This window comes from Schistocerca cancellata, chromosome 3 (genome assembly GCF_023864275.1).
Source record: "Schistocerca cancellata isolate TAMUIC-IGC-003103 chromosome 3, iqSchCanc2.1, whole genome shotgun sequence".
NCBI lineage: Eukaryota > Metazoa > Arthropoda > Insecta > Orthoptera > Acrididae > Schistocerca > Schistocerca cancellata.
Window position 1 is genome coordinate 748,949,588 of NC_064628.1, and position 21,528 is coordinate 748,971,115.

Consider the following 21,528-nt stretch of genomic DNA (forward strand, 5'->3'; position numbering starts at 1 on the left):
CAATGCTGTATCCTGCATTCAGTCTCATAGATCCTTTACCACATTTTGCACAACCTTGACGTTATGTACCCCCAAGTGAAGAAATCCGAAGGGGTCAAATCAGGTGAAAACGGTGGCTAAAGTCTTGCTGAATGTCTGCCCATCAATCTGTTGGTGAATCTTCAATTGAGGTACTGGCACTCCCTTCCTATGAGAGTAAAAAGAGGGGATGCCGCATACTGTTGGAACACAAGAATGTCCACAATGCCTTCTTGCTGAATCATGTTTCCAGGAATTGCTCCAGCATATGAAGGTAAATATTTCCTCTAATTGTCTCTGCAAAACTGAAGGGTCCATAAACTATAGTCTTTGTGAATCCGAACCACAAACCTCACTTCTGGTGTGTGTTTTTGCCATTCAATGGTAGCATGAGCTAGCTTCACACACATTCACTTTTGGTGTGTCTGTTCACCATTCAGTGATAGCGTGAGCTGGCTTTTTATTCCTTACGCGGCTGCTATTTATGTTAACTTTCCTGCAGATGTGGAATGTGATATTGTCAGCAAACAACTTGTAATCGGTTAGATGTTTGTTGTGCACAGATTCTATCAAATCATAACACATAGCTTGGCGATCTGCATTATGTTCTTGTGGTCTAATTTGTAAAACATCTTAAGGTGGTGTAAAACTTTCAAAATGTTGATTTTGGCATGTCAAATTCATTGCTTAAATGAAGAGTTGATGCATTTTGACTTTCTCGATTGTCTCTCTTATTCACTTCAGTGTCTCTTGGAGCTACAGGAGGTCTCATGGAGTATGATTCCTCAGCAGTGTTTCTAGTTTTTTGGGGCTTATTGACAAGTAACTGTACAGGGTGGATGAGAAGTCCCTATACACCTGTAACACCTGCATAGTATCAAATGTCGTTATGCATGTTGGTAGCTATGTTACTTCTTGTCATTTGGAATTCATGTTGACATGTTTTCACAGTTGCAGCCAAATTTTCATTTTTAGCCACGGCAGATGTGAGCGGTCATAGTTATAATATTGAGGAGCACTTAGTGACGTGTGTGGGTGCATGAATGGCAACACACAGGGCAATGAGACAGACCATGCGAGCATTTGAGGAAAGATTTAATGAGACTCCACCACTAGAGGCAACAATTATGAATTGGGAGAGATGTGCTTTTGCTTTTGGCAGTGTTAAAGACAGGCCACAGAGTGGAAGGAAGAAGACATGAGAAGAAACATGTTCCGGAATCTCTGCTTTGTCAGAACAAACTCCTATGAAGTTGGCACGTAAATGTGCTTTGGAACTCAGTATATCAGTGACAACAATGTGAGATCATATGAAGACTTTTTGGACTGACATTTGTAAACAAATTATCAGGTTGAGACCGGAATGAGTGCATTTTATCATGCTGTGCTTTGTTGACTCAGTTTCCAAATGCAGTGAACCATGCCAAGATTATGTTTTCAAATGAATGTGCCATTTATTGCAACCCATGTGCTAGAAATATTGAGTCCTCATTACACATTTGAGTTAAAATGGAACCCGCCTCATGTAATGATGTGGGCAACAGTGACATCACTACATCTGCTTGAGCCATACATTTTTAAAGGGACTGTGAATTGTGCAAATTATTTATGCGTGTTACAAACATGACTAATACCTCAACTTGAGGAAAGGGGCCTCACAAAATGCGTATGTTGCAGCAAGGTGGAGTGCCTCCTCACTACGCTCTTGCAGTGCACTAGTTCGTAAATGAACACTATCCATAGTGGTGGATAGGTCATGGTTCAGCAACACCAGCTCCCTTGAAATGGCCACCAAGCTTTCCTGACCTTTACACACCTAACTTATTATGGGGAGTCATTAAGGCACATGTATCTGCACATTGTTATGCTACAAACAAAGAACTGTGTAATGTTGTTGAGGATGCATTTCACATTGTAACACTGGACTTGCTCAAAAATAAGTAAAAAAAAACATGGAGGCATAGGAAATGTGTTTACAGTATGTTGGGCAACATACCAATATACTGAACACTTAATACGCAAGTAAGACTTGTGCTGAAATGAAACAAATCAATCCGCATTCAATAACAGTGGGTACAGGGCCTTTGTGCCCATCCTGTATGTTTGCTCTTGTTGGTGCTGGCTTGTGAAATTTCTGGGAGAAATCCTCTTGCACCTCTGGATAAAGTAAACCACAGAGTTGCCCGCTAACAGCACCCACACGTTTTCTGTCGTATGCAATCTTCTTGATTAAATTAAAAAAAAATAGGTCCATGTTATTGCAGAAATAGATTATAATTATGTAAATAAATCCATTATTTCTCAGAAATCTAAAATAGCCTCCCATATACGAGAGGCGTTTGAAAAGTCCGTGGAAAAATAAAAACTACTTACGTGTTTGGGGTAAACCTTTTTTATTTTTCGACATAGTCTTGTTTTAGACTTATAAACTTCGTCCAACGCTTTTCTAATTTGTTGATCCCTTCTGAATAATAGGAGTTGTCCAAGTCTGCAAAATAGCTATTAGTTGCTGCAATCACCTTGTTTGAATAAAATCTTTGTCCCGCCAGCCATTTCTTGAAACTGGGGAAGAAATAGTAGTCCGATGGAGCCAAGTCTGGAGAATAAGGGGGAATGTGAAACAAGTTGGAATCCTATTTCCATTAATTTTGTGACCACAACTGCTGAGGTGTGTGCTGGTGCATTGTCGTGATGGAAAAGGACTATTTCGCAGTCCAATCGCCGGTGTTTTTCTTGCAGCTCGGTTTCCAAACGGTCCAATAATGATGAATAATATGCACCTATAATAGTTTTACCCTTTTCCAGGTAATCTTGCAGATTCTCCCTTGGTAACCCACTGTTTTGATTGTTCTTTGGTCTCAGGAGTATAATAATGTTTCCATGTTTCATCCACAGTGACAAAACGATGCTTAAAGTCCTGCGTATTCTTCCTGAACAGGTGCAAACCATCCTTGCAACAGTTCACACGATTCCGTTTTTGGTCAAGCGAGAGCAATCGCGGAACCCATCTTGCATATAGCTTACTCATGTCCAAATGTTTATGCAAAATATTATGTACTCATTCATTCGATATGCCCACAACACTAGCAATCTCACGCACCTTAACTCTTCTGTCATCCTTCACCATATCATGGATTTTATCTATGATTTCTGGAGTCGTAACTTCCACATGGTGTCTAGAACATTTAGCATCACTTGTGCCCATATGGCCACTCTGAAAATTTTAAGACCACTGATAAACTGTTCTAATCGAAGGTGCAGAGTGACTGTAATGTTTATCAAGCTTCTCTTTAGTCTCCTGAAGAGTTTTGCCTTTCATAAAGTAATGTTTAATCACCACATGAAATTATTTTTCGTCCAATTATTGACAGTCACTCAACTTCCTTGATTCACACGAATGCCAAGCACAAAGAAATAGATCAGTATGGCTGAAACTTGGTGTGCGTTCTTTCCAAAGATGCTACTAACTAAATATGACCTTGATACGCACCAGTGGTGCCATCTCTCGGACTCTGCAGTGCCACAACTCCCTTACTCAGTATGCTGAGGTCTCACAAAGCCCTTCACAGACAGGCGCTATCCCCCAGACCTAGTCCGCAAACAGATCTCCCGTGCCATTTCCCCTCATACTCCAAATCCTCCCACCACCCACGGACTGGAACACCTGAACCACATCCTTTGACAGAGCTTTGATTACCTATCATCATGGCCTGAAATGAGGGGCATCCTACCCTAGATACTTCCTCCCCCCCTCCTAAATTGATGTTCCGTTGCCCACCCAACTTCCACAATATCCTATCCATCCCTATGCCACTCACAATCCCAGACCCTTGCCACAAGGATTATATCCCTGTGGAGGACCCAAGTGCTAAACCTGCCCAAACCACCCACCCAGCACTTCCTATTCCAGTCCTGTCACAGGTTTATCTTGCCACATCGGGGGCCGGGCCACCTGTGAAACCTGCCATGTCATTTACCAGCTCTGCTGCAATCATTGCACAGCCTTTTATATTGGTGTGACTAGCAACCAACTGTCCACCAGGGTGAAGGCCACGGCCAAACTGTTGCCTAGAGCAAAGTAGACCACCATATGGCACAACATGCAGTGGAACATAACACGCTTGATTTCATTGGCCACTTCACTACCTGAGCCATCTGGTTCCTTCCGTCTGCCACCAACTTTTCTGAACTGTGCAGATGGGAGTTAACCTTACAACACATTCTCCATTCCCGTAATTATTCCGGCCTCAACCCACGGTAACATACTATCCCTATACCCTCCACCCAACAGTTTCCACCCTCTCTGTCTTTTCATCTCCTCCCCATTCTCATCTTCCTCCCTATTTATTTGCAGTCCTCTGCCAATGAATCTGTCCATCTTTCCCTTCTCCTCTCCTTTTTTGCCCACCTCCGTGCACACAACCTCCTCATGCTGTGCCTGTTGGCACTCTAGTCCCTACACACTCCATCAGACAGAGCTCGTCTCCCTCCTCAGCCGTACAACTATCCCTTTCCCTTCCCTGCCCCCTCCAGAGTGCTGCTGCATCCTACGTGGTGATGGAGTCCAGTCTGAGATGCAGGAGTTGTCAGTACTCTGTGTGAAGTCTGCTTGCTTGTGTGTGTGAATGGTGTGTGTGTGTGTGTGTGTGTGTGTATCTCTCTTTTAATGACGAAGGCTGTGGCCAAAAGCTTTATGTGAGTGTCTTGTAATTGTGCCTGTCTGCAACTTGATGGGCCGTCTTTACAGTAAGTAGGAATCTTTCTTTTCCTACGTTGTTGATATTTCTTAGAAATGGATTAAGACTTTATGACCACCCTGCATTAGTGTGACTGAGTGCAAATCTTGAATGACTTACCATTGAACAGACTAGAGAGGAAGACATAATAATGACTGCAATGAAAATGAAATGGAAGTGAATGGAACACTAATTCAGATAAATGAGTGATAGACAGGCAGAGATAGATCTTTGCTGGATATAAGAAAAATCTGAAATGACCACCTTACAGAAGGTGGATAAATAGAAAACTTGCAGGAGCAGCATGGATGTGTTATCACTGAGAACTGTAATGTGTGTCAAAGTCTAGGGGAGACTTTTCTGTAGCTGTTGATGTCAAAGGTCCACTGCTTATGATGGAGATGACGATGGTGGTGACGTGAAAATGAAAAAAATGTGTCATATTAAAACCAGTAATAATGTGAGAAAGAAATAAGTCTGACGTTCTGCCATATATACTGTCAAATGTACCATTTGTTTCATCAGTAGTCGCTTATTCCTATTCCAAATTGTATTTTGTAAGTAAACAGAATCAGAGAACAATTACTCCATTAAAACAGGCAATGTTTATCTTGTAATAGCCTTCTAACTATGTTTTAGTTCTCTTAATTTGTCATGTCTGCAATCTTAATATGTCATGTGTGCTAATATTTTAAGTGCCAAGAACTGAAATAATAATGATGATTCTGCAATTTTTATGATATTTGTTGTTGATGTATGTGTCTCTGGCCATTACAAAGTGTTTGTGGTATGTTAAAATGTATAATGTTTTACTGCATTGTTGCTGGGTTTTTTTTCCAGGGAACAGAAGGGCGGCAGCTATTTTTTGCTCGAAAATTTGAAGCTATTGTTAACCAGGGAATTATAAACCAGCTGGATGAGTGGTTGTATGGTCCACATACTGCAAGTAAGTTAATAAACTGTTGAGACCACGAATATTGTAAAAAATTATCAGAAATCAGTGTTTCATTGTATGAGTAGGACAAGTGTTGCAGCATATGAAATGTCTTTGTGAAGTAGACTGCTGAAGAATTTAATGATAACAGGCAGGCCCATTGATAATGGTACAAATGGTTTTGACTCTGAGTTCTTACAGTGTATACTGATGATTCTGATCAGTGGAAATACAATGATTACTCAGTTTAATTCCATAAAAATATCACAATGACATACTGCCCAAACAAACCCACTGTCTTTGACATAGTTATGGCAAATTTTAGAAGCACTAGAGCAGATGAGGGACTATAGTGAAAGTAGTCTAGGTTGCTTAGATTCTCCCATTACCCTTTAAACCATGTAGCGCATATATCCACCTGGACTAGTAGTTCTGGAGTCCAGTATTCTATTTTTTTCCTACAAAAAATTTCAAAATGGGTGTCATTTTGCTAAGTACTGAGACACGTGATAAAAAGGATAGCAAGCTATCTTGTTCAACTGCCAAGGAGTCCTGTAGATACCTCCTAGAGGACTCCTTGGCAATTGGACAAGAGAGCATGCAGGGATATGGTGTGTGATAACACCTGCATGACATCACCCCATTGTGACAAAAAGCACTATCACAATGGATGCAAGGATCAGCTAGTTATGCCAGTGAAACTAACATTCTGGCAGAGGCATAGATGTTTCTGATTCTAAGATAGTATCTCAGTTTCATTCCTTATATGCCTGTGTGTTACTAGACATCTGAAAACATCAAAAACATGCCTTTTGGGATTTAGGTCAGTAGATTAAACTAACCACTTAATGCACTGAATATTTAAGATATTTGTTCACAATATAGCCACTGTGTGCCAGTGTTACCTTAAAGAAGAAATCATTACCATTGGCGTTATGTCCTATATAAGCATGAAATTTATCAAGTCTCCAGACTGGGAAATGTAGTTTCATACGGAAATAAAGGATCACTCATATAACACTACATGTCCAGAAGATCCCTTACACAGATCTTTGATCTGTCATAATGTGTTCTGGATTCGTCCCAAACAAATATTGTGTCACTTTCAAGCTACAGTGAGAAGCAGCCATTTATCAATCTATTTATCCAGTGTCTTAAAACACTCTTTTGATGATGAGTGGTGAGAAACACAAATATATGCAGTTTCCTGACATACACACCATCTTCACGAAACCTTTCGCACACAGTACTTGATTATCTCATCTCACTGGAGGCTGCAGCAACTACAGAACATAGGTTGGTATGAAAATCCTATTCCTGTGGATGCACAGCAGCTAACTTCATTCATTGGCATGTAACATGGCCATTAGCTCAACTTTCTGAATGACTAACCAGTGGTTAAATATATCTGACAGTGTCTGTGAAAACCAGAGGAATGAATGTTCAGTGACCTATCCACATCTGTCTGAGGTTCACCTTCCTCCAATGCTTCAGTAGTCCTTGCATCACAGTTCATCTGGAAAGAGGTGCTCTGTTGGTATTCATACAGATTGTTTCTACCAACTGACTTCTCAGTCTCACATAACTAACACTATTCTTCTGTGAAAATGTTGTTGTTTGGTTTGTAGGTGATAATTTAGTGAAACACTACATAGGTAACAAGTTACTCAATTTATGCTGATTGCTTTTACTTTCTAGTGTTTTTTTTCCTAAAATTATATAGCCACTATAGCTCTTGTGAGACATAGTTTTATGTTATCCACAGTGGGTTGAGAAAACCGCAGCTGTTTTCCTAAATATCGCTGAAGGAAAAAACTGCAACTGACCTCACTTTTTGATGAATACTTAATTTTGTCGTAACTAGTTTCAAGCCTGAACCCATCAACAGATGGCAGCAAGGATTTCTTGTACAAATTTCACATGATTTTGGTCTTGAGGGAAAGATTTGCAAAATGAAAAAACATTTCGTCCATGCTGAGGTGAAAGTTGTTCTATAAATCTTTGGTGCTGTCTGGTGATGGAGTTATGTCTGAAAATAATTGTGGCAAAATAAAGCATTCATCAAAAAGAGTGGTTGGTTGCAGTTTTTTCCCTTTTGTTTTGTTCAACTTTTTTCCAGAATACATTAGTATATCTTTTTCAGAATACTGTATCATTAATACATTAATGCTGTGTGCAGAAATGACTGCAGTATAGCAGTGATGTCCTCTCTTTATTGCTGCACTGTACATCAATGGATGAACAGATGACTTTTTTTACATACCGACAGATTGTTAAAATTAAATTTATTGTGTTACAACAGTATCCCACCAGAATTTTCTTAAACACTGAGATTTATATGGGAATGGAATGTTTTGGTGGAAGTGTAAAGGCGACAACTCACTGAATTGTGAAGGTGCAGAGACATTAGAAGGCACATAAACAATACTGGGTAGTTTCTACTTTTTATTCCATACATTATTTACATTGAGATTTATTCTTAATTTAACTTTTTATTGATTGTTTGTGTGAGAGGTACTTTGGTGTTAGTAGTTACTTAAAGGTCAGTGTTCTCATTCCCTCTGTATGTAAGACCAATAACAAGTGTGAAATTTATGTTTATTGTGTTAAAAGTTTGAATTGTGTAATGTTTTGTTACTACTCATTCTCAATTTCATGATTTCTTAGGCCCACATACATACATACATACATACATACATATTCTAAAAGGATGATGACTTATAAATGCAACTACTCAGTTCTGTCGGCTGTTCATTTCAGTTCCATATAATTTTAACATCCTTTCTACTTCTTGATGTCTTCCAAATACTTCGTCGTAGTCCATTCTTTCCTTTCTTTCCCACCACTTTTCCTTCATGTATGTTAATAATGATAGTGTCATGTCTAATGACATGTCCAGAAAAATTTATTTTTTTTCTATTTCATTTCCTTTAATAATCTCCTCTCTTCATTATCTTTCCTTAAGACTTCCAGGATGATTTTTCTTTCTGTCCAGCTTGTTCTTGTCATTTCCCACCACATCAGCATATTAGTAGCTTCAAGTTAGTGTTGTGTCTAATGACATGTCCAGAAAAATTTATTTTTCTCTATTACATTTCCTTTAATAATCTCTTCTCTTCATTATCTTTCCTTAAGACTTCCTGGATTATTTGTCTTTCTGTCCAGCTTGCTCTTGTCATTTCCCACCACATCAGCATATTAGTAGCTTCAAGATTCCTTTTTTGACCCCCTCCCCACATAGGCAAATGCATTAGCATGTTACTTCTGTGATTCAGGTTGGTGCACTGGCCTCAGATCGAATCCGCTCAGTGTATTAACAGCGAGAGTTTCCCACATTTGACTAAGTGAATACCAGGCCTGCACCTACATGCCACCTTATTTACACGATTCTCAAACATCTTGTAAACATTCTCACACTTTCACATGGGGTACCACTAGATGCAGACAGATGGTGTGTACATAGTTCCCTCCTGTGGGGAAAGGAGGGAAAGGGGATGGCAGCAGGAAAGGCATCCGACCACTAATGTGTTGACTCTGTGAAGACAAGGAAAACGAAGTATTCAGTTCCTTTCCAGTATACCCAGAGTCCATATTTCAGTTTCATAGAGCATAGTACTCCATATCAAATGATTTTTCAGAGTATTTTCTGAAATCTATAATCCTGTGTTCGCTGTTTTTTTTTCCTTGTAATTAGTCATAAACGCCTGTTCTCTAGAGCAGTCCTCTTCACTTCCATTAAGATTCTATTGTCATCTGTGATTGTACTAATGAGATAACAAAACTGTTTCATATGATCAGTTCTGATATCATCAATTTTTATATTGGTTTTAATTCGTCCCATATGTTTCTGTAGGTATTACTGGGCTTAATAGTTATTGGCAGAATACATACCACAGTGATGATCTCAGCCCATCACCTGATGATGCACTTGTAACACTCGCCTTCAGCCTTGCACGTCTCACTGCAAAAGATATAAATATTAATAATGATGGGTGCTCCCTGAGTGTGAAGAAAATTGTATCGGTCACTTCATACCACTTCAAAGACATCTACAAGGTAAGTCTCCATTTGCCAAAGTATAGTCGATTCTAATTTTTAGTGAAAACATTTATATATGAAATTTGCAGTACCCCTGTATGTAGAGTTGGTGGCTTAATATTAATGTGTGTTTGTAATTCTACTTGCAGAAATCTGGAAAAAAATGTAATTATGGAATGGCAGCAAAACGTGGTAGATATTCTAATACATTAATGCGAATCCAATTACACTAGAAAAAAATTAGTTCTAGTTTTGTCCACAAAGTAAAAATCTGGCACTGAGAATGCAGGAAAGACGTATAGAAATGTTTTCATATGTAATAGATAAGCATCGGGACATGGGCGGAAAAGGTATAACATTGATTTTATTATTAAGTGCCGCTTACACAATTTGTTCTTTATGAGCACTGGAGACAGCGACGAGATGCTGTTGAGTGCCAGATTTGCAACTGGTGACCAAAATTGGAACTACTTGTTTTCCACCGCAGATGGGTTCTGCATTAATGCATTAGCATATTTACCAAGTTCCACTGCCATATAGTAATTAGAGCCCACACTAGAACATGAGTAGCTGCACTTCGATTATGCTATAACCAACTGGTAGTATTAAGTTATCTTTCATTTACTGAGGACACTGCATCACATTAAAGTTGTTGATATTTGGTCTCAGTATGTAAGTTGTCAATTTTATGTTCATGAGCTGAACAACTTTTTTTTCAGGATAATAATGTTGGGAGGGCACACCACTAAACACTTTTAAGATGATGTGCCGAGTTGTGGATGCGCACGTAACAAGTAGTGATGACTGCTTAAATTCCAAATTCTTAATTCTGATTTAGACCAAGAAGTTAAAACTATTGTTGTACACCTTGCAGTGCGACATTTCTGTGTGTTATTGAGTCTAAGGGAGTGAAATGCTGATTCATCATTGTTAAAACCATTTGCAGCCTATGTCTCAGTCGTTAACAATTAATCAGTGACAAAAATCAATTTACATGCCGTTATCTACACTATAAAGCACTTATATGCACTACAGCAAATAAGCAATATTGTGAATTGTATGCAGGACTTACATATGGAAAAGCCGCCTAATTATGAAGAGTGTGGATTTAGACAGTGAAAAAAAGGTTTTCTTTTCAAACAAATTACTTAAAATCTTAATGTTAGCATTCTGAAATATTAAATTTTCATTTGCAGGGCTCATTGATACTGTTTGAGGCACAACTAGAAGAAGCAAATAGAATTGCAACTGTTAGACTGGAAACCTGGATAAAACCTCAGGATCACATTAGAATTTTTGACCATGGTGCCCTGCAGTCTGTGATCAAGGTAAGTGTAGTTATTATTTTTTCTTGGAGTAATGCACAGTTCATTAGAATATCTCTCAACCCAAGAAAATGAAAAGTAAATACATTTTTAGTGAGAACAGGAAACTTTTGCAAAAACAGTAACATGAAAAATAATGCAAAACTAACTGTTTTTAATGAAATAACTCAAAATACCTCACAACCTGGATAAAACATCAGGATCAGAGGATGCAGCTTTACTGTATGATTAAATGATGATGGCGTCCTCTTGGGTAAAATATTCCGGAGGTAAAATAGTCCCCCATTCGGATCTCCGGGCGGGGACTACTCAAGAGGACGTCGTTATCAGGAGACAGAAAACTGGCGTTCTACGGATCGGAGCGTGGAATGTCAGATCCCTTAATCGGGCAGGTAGGTTAGAAAATTTAAAAAGGGAAATGGATAGGTTAAGGTTAGATATAGTGGGAATTAGTGAAGTTCGGTGGCAGGAGGAACAAGACTTTTGGTCAGGTGAATACAGGGTTATAAATACAAAATCAAATAGGGGTAATGCAGGAGTAGGTTTAATAATGAAAAAAAAAATAGGAGTGCGGGTAAGCTACTACAAACAGCATAGTGAACGCATTATTGCGGCTAAGATAGACACAAAGCCCACGCCTACTACAGTAGTGCAAGTTTATATGCCAACTAGCTCTGCAGATGATGAAGAAATTGATGAAATGTATGATGAGATAAAAGAAATTATTCAGGTAGTGAAGGGAGATGAAAATTTAATAGTCATGGGTGACTGGAATTCGGCAGTAGGAAAAGGAAGAGAAGGAAACGTAGTAGATGAATATGGATTGGGGCTAAGAAATGAAAGAGGAAGCCGCCTGGTAGAATTTAGAACAGAGCATAACTTAATCGTGGCTAACACTTGGCTCAAGAATCATGAAAGAAGGTTGTATACATGGAAGAACCCTGGAGATACTAAAAGGTTTCAGATAGATTATATAATGGTAAGATAGAAATTTAGGAACCAGATTTTAAATTGTAAGACATTTTCAGGGGCAGATGTGGACTCTGACCACAACCTATTGGTTATGAACTGTAGATTAAAACTGAAGAAACTGCAAAAAGGTGGGAATTTAAGGAGATGGGACCTGGATAAACTGAAAGAACCAGAGGTTGTACAGAGTTTCAGGGAGAGCATAAAGGAACAATTGACAGGAATGGGGGAAAGAAATACAGTAAAAGAAGAATGGGTAGCTTTTAGGAATGAAATAGTGAAGGCAGCAGAGGATCAAGTAGGTAAAAAGATGAGGGCTAGTAGAAATCTTTGGGTAACAGAAGAGATACTGAATTTAATTGATGAAAGGAGAAAATACAAAAATGCAGTAAGTGAAGTAGGCAAAAAGGAATACAAACGTCTCAAAAATGAGATCGACAGGAGGTGCAAAATGGCTAAGCAGGGATGGCTAGAGGACAAATGTAAGGATGTAGAGGCTTATCTCACAAGGGGTAAGATAGATACTGCCTACAGGAAAATTAAAGAGACCTTAGGAGAAAAGGGGACCACTTGCATGAATATCAAGAGCTCAGATGGAAACCCAGTCCTAAGCAAAGAAGGGAAAGCAGAAAGGTGGAAGGAGTATATAGAGGGTCTATACAGGGGGGATGTTCTTGAGGACAATATTATGGAAATGGAAGAGGAGGTAGATGAAGATGAAATGGGAGATACGATACTGCGTGAAGAGTTTGACAGAGCACTGAAAGACCTAAGGCGAAACAAGGCCCCGGGAGTAGACAACATTCCATTAGAACTACTGGCAACCTTGGGAGAGCCAGTCCTGACAAAACTCTACCATCTGGTGAGAAAGATGTATGAGACAGGCGAAATTCACTCTGACTTCAAGAAGAATATAATAATTCCAATCCCAAAGAAAGCAGGTGTTGACAAATGTGAAAATTACCAAACTATCAGTTTAATAAGTCACAGCTGCAAAATACTAACGCAAATTCTTTACAGACGAATGGAAAAACTGGTAGAAGCTGACCTCGGGGAAGATCAGTTTGGATTCCGTAGAAATGTTGGAACATGTTAGACAATACTGACCCTACCCCTTATCTTAGAAGAAGGATTAAGGAAAGGCAAACCTACATTTCTAGCATTTGTAGACTTAGAGAAAGCTTTTGACAATGTTGACTGGAATGATCTCTTTCAAATTCTGAAGGTGGCAGGGGTAAAATACAGGGAGTGAAAGGCTATTTACAATTTGTACAGAAAGCAGATGGCAGTTATAAGAGTCGAGGAACATGAAAGGGAAGCAGTGGTTGGGAAGGGAGTGGGACAGGGTTGTAGCCTCTCCCCGATGCTATTCAATCTGTATATTGAGCAAGCAGTAAAGGAAACAAAAGAAAATTTCGGAGTAGGTATTAAAATCCATGGAGAAGAAATAAAAACTTTGAGATTTGCCGATAACATTGTAATTCTGTCAGAGACAGCAAAGGACTTGGAAGAGCAGTTGAACGGAATGGACAGTGTCTTGAAAGGAGGATATAAGATGAACATCAACAAAAGCAAAATGAGGATAATGGAATGTAGTCGAATTAAATCGGGTGATGCTGGGGGAATTAGATTAGGAAATGAGACACTTAAAGTAGTAAAGGAGTTTTGCTATTTGGGGAGCAAAATAGCTGATGATGGTCGAAGTAGAGAGGATATAAAATGTAGACTGGCAATGGCAAGGAAAGTGTTTCTGAAGAAGAGAAATTTTTTGACATCCAGTATTGATTTAAGTGTCAGGAAGTCGTTTCTGAAAGTATTTGTATTTAGTGTAGCCATGTATGGAAGTGAAACATGGACGATAAATAGTTTGGACAAGAAGAGAATAGAAGCTTTCGAAATGTGGTGCTACAGAAGAATGCTGAAGATTAGATGGGTAGAGCAGACAACTAATGAGGAGGTATTGAATAGAATTGGGGAGAAGAGAAGTTTGTGGCACAACTTGACTAGAAGAAGGGATCGGTTGGGAGGACATGTTCTGAGGCATCAAGGATCACCAATTTGGTACTGGAGGGCAGCCTGGAGGGTAAAAATCATAGAGGGAGACCAAGAGATGAATACACTAAGCAGAATCAGAAGGATGTAGGCTGCAGTAGGTACTGGGAGATGAAGAAGCTTGCACAGGATAGAGTAGCATGGAGAGCTGCATCAAACCAGTCTTAGGACTGAAGACCACAACAACAACAACAACAACAACAACACATCACAACCTCCCCAAAAACGGAATGTAAATGCATTTTAAGTGGGGACAGCAATACTTTGCAAAAATGCTAACATGAAAAATATCACAAAATTAACTGTTTATAGTGAAATAATATAAAATCGGTGATTTTTACGAGATACCACAAAATTTGTAATTTTGCCGTATCAAAAGTTATAAATCTGAGGACAGTTGGTTATTAATATTTGTAGCTGATAGTTATTAAATGTTAGCACTGCATTTCAATATCTAATCTCCTTGAGTTTGAGGTTTGTGTAATATTGAACTGACATTCATTTCCTGTGTAACTAACTTTGATATGATGACAAAAGTAGCACAAAAGTTAGCAAAAACAACACCAAACTTGGGAAAAAAAAACCAAACACAGAGTTTGGTAAAATGAACGACCTTGAATTTGGCAAAAAGTTAACATTGAATTTGGGAGAAAAAAGTAACACAAAAATTGGCAAAGAAATAGTATAGAATTTAGTGAAAATGCTGAATGTGGCAAGAAAACACTGAATTTGGCAAAAAATAACACTGAATTTCACAAAAAATAACACTGAATATGGAAAAAATAACACCAAATTTGGCAGAAAACCACCAAATATTTCAGGCAAGTAATACCAAATTTGGCAAACCAAGTTGCCAAATTTCAAATTTGACAAAAAAATTACACTATTTTTGACAAAAAATACTGATTACCTAGGAAAAGATACCAAATTTGACAAAAAATGCACTGAATTTGGCAAAAAATGCACCAGACTTGGCACATAAATAATTGTGAATTATTAACTAATTTGCAAAAATGACGAGTCTGGCAAAGAAAGAAAGAAAGAAAGAAAGAACAGACAGGTGTGAATATAACTCGCATAACTCAGTTATGAGTATACATTATAGTAATAAAAGTTTCATGTAGCTCAGTGGCATGGGGCAAGTCTTTGTAGTGGACGTTACTTCAGCTCCCTGCATGCGCCTAACTTATTTCAGTTATCCAACCACACAAAGGGAACCTACAGTTTAAGGTGGAATTCAAACCACATGTTATTTATGGTGACTCCTCACATTGTAGAGATGTGAAGGCCAGATTAAAACAAAGACTGAAAAATCTGTGGTCAGACCATGATATATGATATAGATAATTCCACAGGTGTCCCTGCTTCTGATGTGATGGGATAAAGCAGTGACGCATTTGGAACGGAATTTAGTGGGTTGAAATCACGGGACTGGTCTTGCCTCTTGGTCTTCCATACAGACATAATCTATGTATTTTAGGATGGTTTGCACCAGTGTAAATGCGCAGGAAAATCTCAGTTTTGAAATGATCCAGTGCAATAAATGTTATGTTGTAATACATATCTTGCTGCACAGCATATGTCTCTGCAATAATTTTGTAATACTTTTTTTTATTTTACTGGTTCTGTATTTCCACTAATCCTTAGTTGTGATTAATCCCAAAACTAATGGTAGATGTGTATAGAACAACTATCAATGTTTTTTAAAGTTTTCTATCTGTTTCTGTTTATTTCTCTACCTGGCTTCTCACATAAGCAGAAGAGGGGTGGTTCCTTAATCATCTATGATATCTTAATTCCATTTTCCAGTCGGCAGTTGTGAGCTCTGATTATGATCAAAAAGAACAGCTGTTGAGGAATCATCTACGGAGCTTAGGCCCTTTCTCAGAACCAGCATTGGCTGTTGAGATAGAACCAGCATTAGGAACTAATTCAGCTGTATCACTAAATCTGACAGCTCTCTGGATAGACCCAGCAGGAAGACTTGCCCAGGTTGCAGACATTCATGTTGATGATACTACCTTGGTAAGTACCTAAATATTAAATATACGATTAATTTTCTAGAACCAGCCCCTTTCCGTGAGTATGTATGAATGATTTTATGTGCTATATCCTCAGCTTCTATAGATCACCTAGTAATAATTTTGTATTACTTTAGCAGTAGTTCCCACATATACATCATAATAGATGCCAAAGGTTGTACAGGGCGGAAGATTACATGTTGTATCACTATGTTCCCTGTCATTGGGCCAGACTATATTTGAAAGGTGTCACTTTTCTCTTTTCTTGCAGTCTCTCAAGGATATTCTTTTATGTTTCTGGTTCCCAGTGAATTAATTTGCATTTTTCAGTGTTTGAGTCCTGTTGACTGCTGGATGATCTTTACCTTCTCTGTCAGACACTTAGGGGGAAAAAAAAAGTTTTATCTCTGTGTATCGTGTATGTTGTACAAGTCTATTCATCTTATACTAACTTGCAACTACAACTGCACATAAGACTTGTGTTCAAAAAGAAAGTTTTGAATTACATTTTTTCTTTGGGGAGCATTGCTGGCTCTTTGTAGGTTCAGACGACTATTGTGTGTGCTGTGTTGCCAGCCTCTGTCACCCTGAAGCTTTAGGAACACACAACAAAGAATTACCAATTCATAAAAATGACATTCACAGGTACATGTTTGTAGAAACTAAAATTAAGTACTTGCATTATGAAAACTCTTTCTCATGTTACAGGCATGTGACACAGTTTCATGATACAAAAGCGTGACATAATTTTGGGATATGAAGTCCTGTTCCATCACAAGTGCATCCTAACCCACAGTGGCTTTTCAAGAATTGAAACAGTTTGGTGCACGTTATTGCAGATTAAATGAAGCAGATCCCCAAGCTAGATGGTGGTTTAATCTTGTTGGCATTTGTTACTTCTTCACAAATACTGCTAAAGCATGTCTTTTTACTGTAGTTCTCAGGTACTGTAGTGTTATTGAGTGACTGCCTGTCACTAAAGCAGAATCTTCAAATGCAATTTGCTGTTCATGATGATGCATAGACAAGTGGTAATGTGAATGGATCTTGAGTACTCTGCAAGCATACAATTTCTTGATTATGCGTATTACCCAAGTCTGTTGTTTTTACACATTTGTAGTTACTGAAGTTTCAGCTGGAATGCTGGCAGGATAGACTGATTATGATTGTGGTTCTGTGAGTACATTAGGTAAATAAAGTAAGCTGCTGTCAACACTAATGTCAATCTGTTTGTCTTCAAAAATAGCAGGAAGATTTCATTCTTCATCTTTCCATTCACCCTCTTCAACATGTGGTTTTTAAGGATAAGGATCACATGATCAGTCTTTTACAAAGGTTACCAAATGTCTGTTTAATGAACTGTTTAAATAATTATTTTTAAAATTTATTGGGATAATGCTAAATGATTGCTGTATTCTTAATTTTCATTCATTGTGACATACAGATGTCATTGTAAAATTTATCATATTGCTCATTAACAAGAGATAATTATGTGAACTGTAACACACAAACTTATGCTGAAAAGCCAGATTGTTTTTACCATTTTTGCAACTGTGTAGTAACCCTTAGGAAGTTTACAGTGTATAATAATATTTACAGAAATGAAAAATTTAAGCTTCCATATTTTTGAGTTGACACATAAGTTCATAGCATTTTTCCAAAAGTTTAATAAACTCAACAGATGCTTTAGTCATCATTAATATATTCTCCTTCACTATTTACAACAGTCTGCCAGTGCTGGGGTAACTTTTTGACTCTGTGACTGTAGAAATCACGTGATGTTGAGGCGAAAAACTTGTCAAGCCATGTTCGGAGCACATTTTCATCTGGAAAACAAATTCCATGAAGGTTGTTCAATAGATAGCAGAAAAGTTGAAAATCTGGGGGTGCAAGAGTAGGTGAATAAGGTAGGTGTGGAATGACTTCCCACACCAACCGCTATATAGTGTTCTTTTGTCAGCCTAGCAGAATGTGGACAGGCGTTGTAATAGAGTAGCGTCATTCCATGCAGTCATTGTGGTCGTCATTCTATGATTGTTGTCTGCAAGATGTCTCAGTTGTTGACAATAAATGTCAGCAGTGATGGTTACACCTCAGGGAAGCAATTCATATACACCACACTGTTGCTGCTCCACCAGATGTATAACATTATCTTTTGTGGTTGCGCACAAGTTTTTGTACAGGGAGTTGCTGCTTTGTTTAAACTCAACCATTCCTTCCTTTTTCATATGTTAGTATAAAGACACCATTTCTCATCACTAGTAAAGATACAGGATATAATTGGTTGGTATTCTTCATGAGCCAATTGATAACGAGCAAGCAGAGATGCACAAACAGCCACCCGCAAATGGTTATGATTTTGGTGTAAAGTGTGTTGCACCCGTGCACCTGATTTTTGAACCTTTCCCACTGCATGCAAATGTTAGATGGTGGTGGAATGATTACAGTTCATCTCATTTGCCAGCTCTGGAGTACATTGATGTGCATCATTATGAATTAATGCATTTAAACAATCTTCATCAAACCCCAAAAGTCTTCTTGAATTTGAAGAGTCACATATCCAAATTATCCTCCTTAAAATGAGAAAACCTTTTTCTGATGTGCTTTATCCAATGGCATTATCCTCATACATGACACAGTTGCCTCTGTCTTCCTCCCCTCTGCTGTCACCCCTCTATCCGACTCAAACAGAACACGTTGGAAATGTTCTGATTTCTTGACTTATCACTTCATTTTTTAGCATCCAGAGCTCTACTCACTATCTCCAAATCACAAAATGACAATATGTAAACTCAAATAGCAACAGTGAACTGAAAATAAAAAATAACAGTTGAAAAAATAAACCTGAAGTAAGGGTCATTCCATGCCAAATCACACAGGTTATGTCACCCATCATCTCAGATTTTCATTAAACTTTTCACATTTGCTTATACTTATAACATAGGAACTTGTGCAAAATCTTTTTGCTCTCATACTAAAATTTTTTTTATCAAATTTTAAATGTAGTGATCTTCTGGTAACTTGGCTCTGCAAGAATGTCAATGCAATATACCGCTTTTATGAACATAAATGCCCCTAACTCATGTGTTTATGGAGCTTTTGATTTTTTTCATAAGTTATGAGAAGCACATACTTGACAGGCATGTAATTATTTAAGCAGTAAAGTTACAAAGAACAATACAAAAAATTTAATATGTGTCACTTTCCAATTTCCATAAAAAATACATACACATTGAAAAATCATTATATCACATTTCTCCAACCTGGTGGAAACTAATAATTGCTCTTAAATAATTCCCAAGTCATTAGACATTGTCTTAAAATAAAATTATTAATGGGTTTTCTACGAATGGGCACACAAATAAATCTGGAATCACAATACTTTGTTTTGTGATGAAAAAAAAAATTCTAAGTAAGATCATCCATACCCGAGACCCACTGCTTCAAATTTTCACAAAACTTTTTCTACTTATTACTTTCTACATGGCAATAGTCAGTGCAAAATTACTCCACATACTTCATGTAGTCATATACAGCTATTACAAAAGAACTTTGTTGAGGACGAATGAATGTCCATTGTGGGGCATTTTCATTGAATGGTCTGCCCCCGGTAGCTGAGTGCTCAGCGCGACAGGCTGTCAATCCTAAGGGCCCAGGTTCGATTCCCAGCTGGGTCGGAGATTTTCTCCACTCAGGGACTGGGTGTTGTGTTGTCCTAATCATCATCATTTCATCCCCATCGACGCGCAAGTCGCCGAAGTGGCGTCAAATCGAAAGACTTGCACCAAGCGAGCGGTCTACCTGATGGGAGGCCCTCGTCATACGCCATTTTTTTTAATGAAAAAATCAAGAAAGGCTTTTCAGGAGAAATTACTCTTCGAATCTCTAAAGAATTACAAGAAAGTGGTTTGTAATAGTGAAAATTCCTAGTACCAGGTATTGTGTGGGTTGTCAAAAATTTCTTCTCGAGGTTCTTGCATAGGAAATCTACATTGACTTTCTCTAGGAAGTGAAAAAGACATTTTTCAATATTAGCTTTGAAGACATCATAAAGACCAGATGTAGTTGTTATGTTTGCATCATCTGCTAGCTGAAGACTTCTCAGTATACATTTTATAGTACCTCCCAAACCAGCAAACACAGATTTACCGTGGCAAAAAAGGAAGATTTAGCATCAATATAAAAATGTTTTTGTGCCCACACAAATTTTTAAAGCTTTTTTCTATTCTTTCATTGAGCAGCACATCCATCAGTGAAATAATGCACTTTCTTCACTTGCAGTTAATGCTCTGCCAGGCACTTAACCATTTCTTCTGGACAGCATTTACAAATCCTACATCATGTTCCAAATCGTAACTTACAAAGAAGTGGTTCTCTATTATCAATTTACTTTCTTCATTTATCACATAAACACACTTGGGATGGATTGTACAGCTGCTTCTTGTCCAGTGGTAACTCTGAATTTCATTCTGAATTACAAAACTATAGTTTTCAGCAAAGTCCATTAACAGAATTGCTTTTTCCAGAGTTAGATTTTCTTTCAATTTTTTCATTGATTTAGACTGACACCTAGATATGACTGAGTGTGGTTTAAGTGCCTGTAATTTTATTGCCAACAAGTCTATGTGTTCACGAACAGTTACAGACTTCTTTACCTATTCTCCCCGATGATCTGTTTTTATCCGCTGGCTGAATTCAGTTTCATCATCAGCATCTTTGTAAGCTAATTTCTGTTTTAAAATTTCTGACAGTTTGTCATCACTAGGACAATTATCACAGTGATTGAGCATGCAGTCGTAGTTTTCAGAGCTACATACAAGAAATTTCATAAGTTATTTGTATGTTTCTTCAGTGTGTTCTGCATCCAAAAGCAGTTTTACATTTTGGTGGATAACACACACACACACACACACACACACACACACACACACACACACACTCACTCTGGATGAGTGCTCACCAATTGGGTCTTAGCAAACAAAATTTATAAAGACCAGTGTTGTTCTCTTAAGTTGCAAAGAATGAGTCTTTTTTGCATATACACATTCTTCTGAATGCTAACTTTGTCTGTTGCTCCTGGTAACATCCGAGTATATTCATCATTTTGGTAGCAATCGGTGACAATCTTTACTACTTCATCAGCAATAACTTTCCCCCTTTTTGGTTTAGGAATCGATAAAATCCCCATTTTTCCTTTCAGTTTCCTCCCTTGTTGAACCACATACTCACTGTTGTGACTCACCGATCTTTCAAAGTGCCGCTGCGCAGTTAAGCGCGTCCTCTACATGCGGCGTTGTCTGCCAGCCATGCAGCAGCAGCGCCACCTAAGCGGCCAGCCAGCCAGCGGCCGCTAGACTGAGACTCAGTTACGATTTGACTGTTAAAGTGTACACATGTCTTACTCTGTTTACTTGATCTGTGACTTTCATGTATTG

General features: G+C 38.2%; 1 protein-coding gene across 1 annotated transcript in view; it reads left to right on the forward strand.

Annotated features, from left to right (window-relative positions):
• The window catches only part of LOC126175771 (xylosyltransferase oxt), a 100,783-nt gene that overhangs the window by 40,473 nt on the left and 38,782 nt on the right, over positions 1-21,528 (forward strand). The window contains exons 9-12 of the mRNA XM_049922741.1: positions 5,595-5,700; positions 9,542-9,744; positions 10,923-11,054; positions 15,882-16,097. Of these exons, the coding sequence (XP_049778698.1) occupies positions 5,595-5,700; positions 9,542-9,744; positions 10,923-11,054; positions 15,882-16,097 (657 nt within the window). The remainder of the gene's footprint in view (positions 1-5,594; positions 5,701-9,541; positions 9,745-10,922; positions 11,055-15,881; positions 16,098-21,528) is intronic.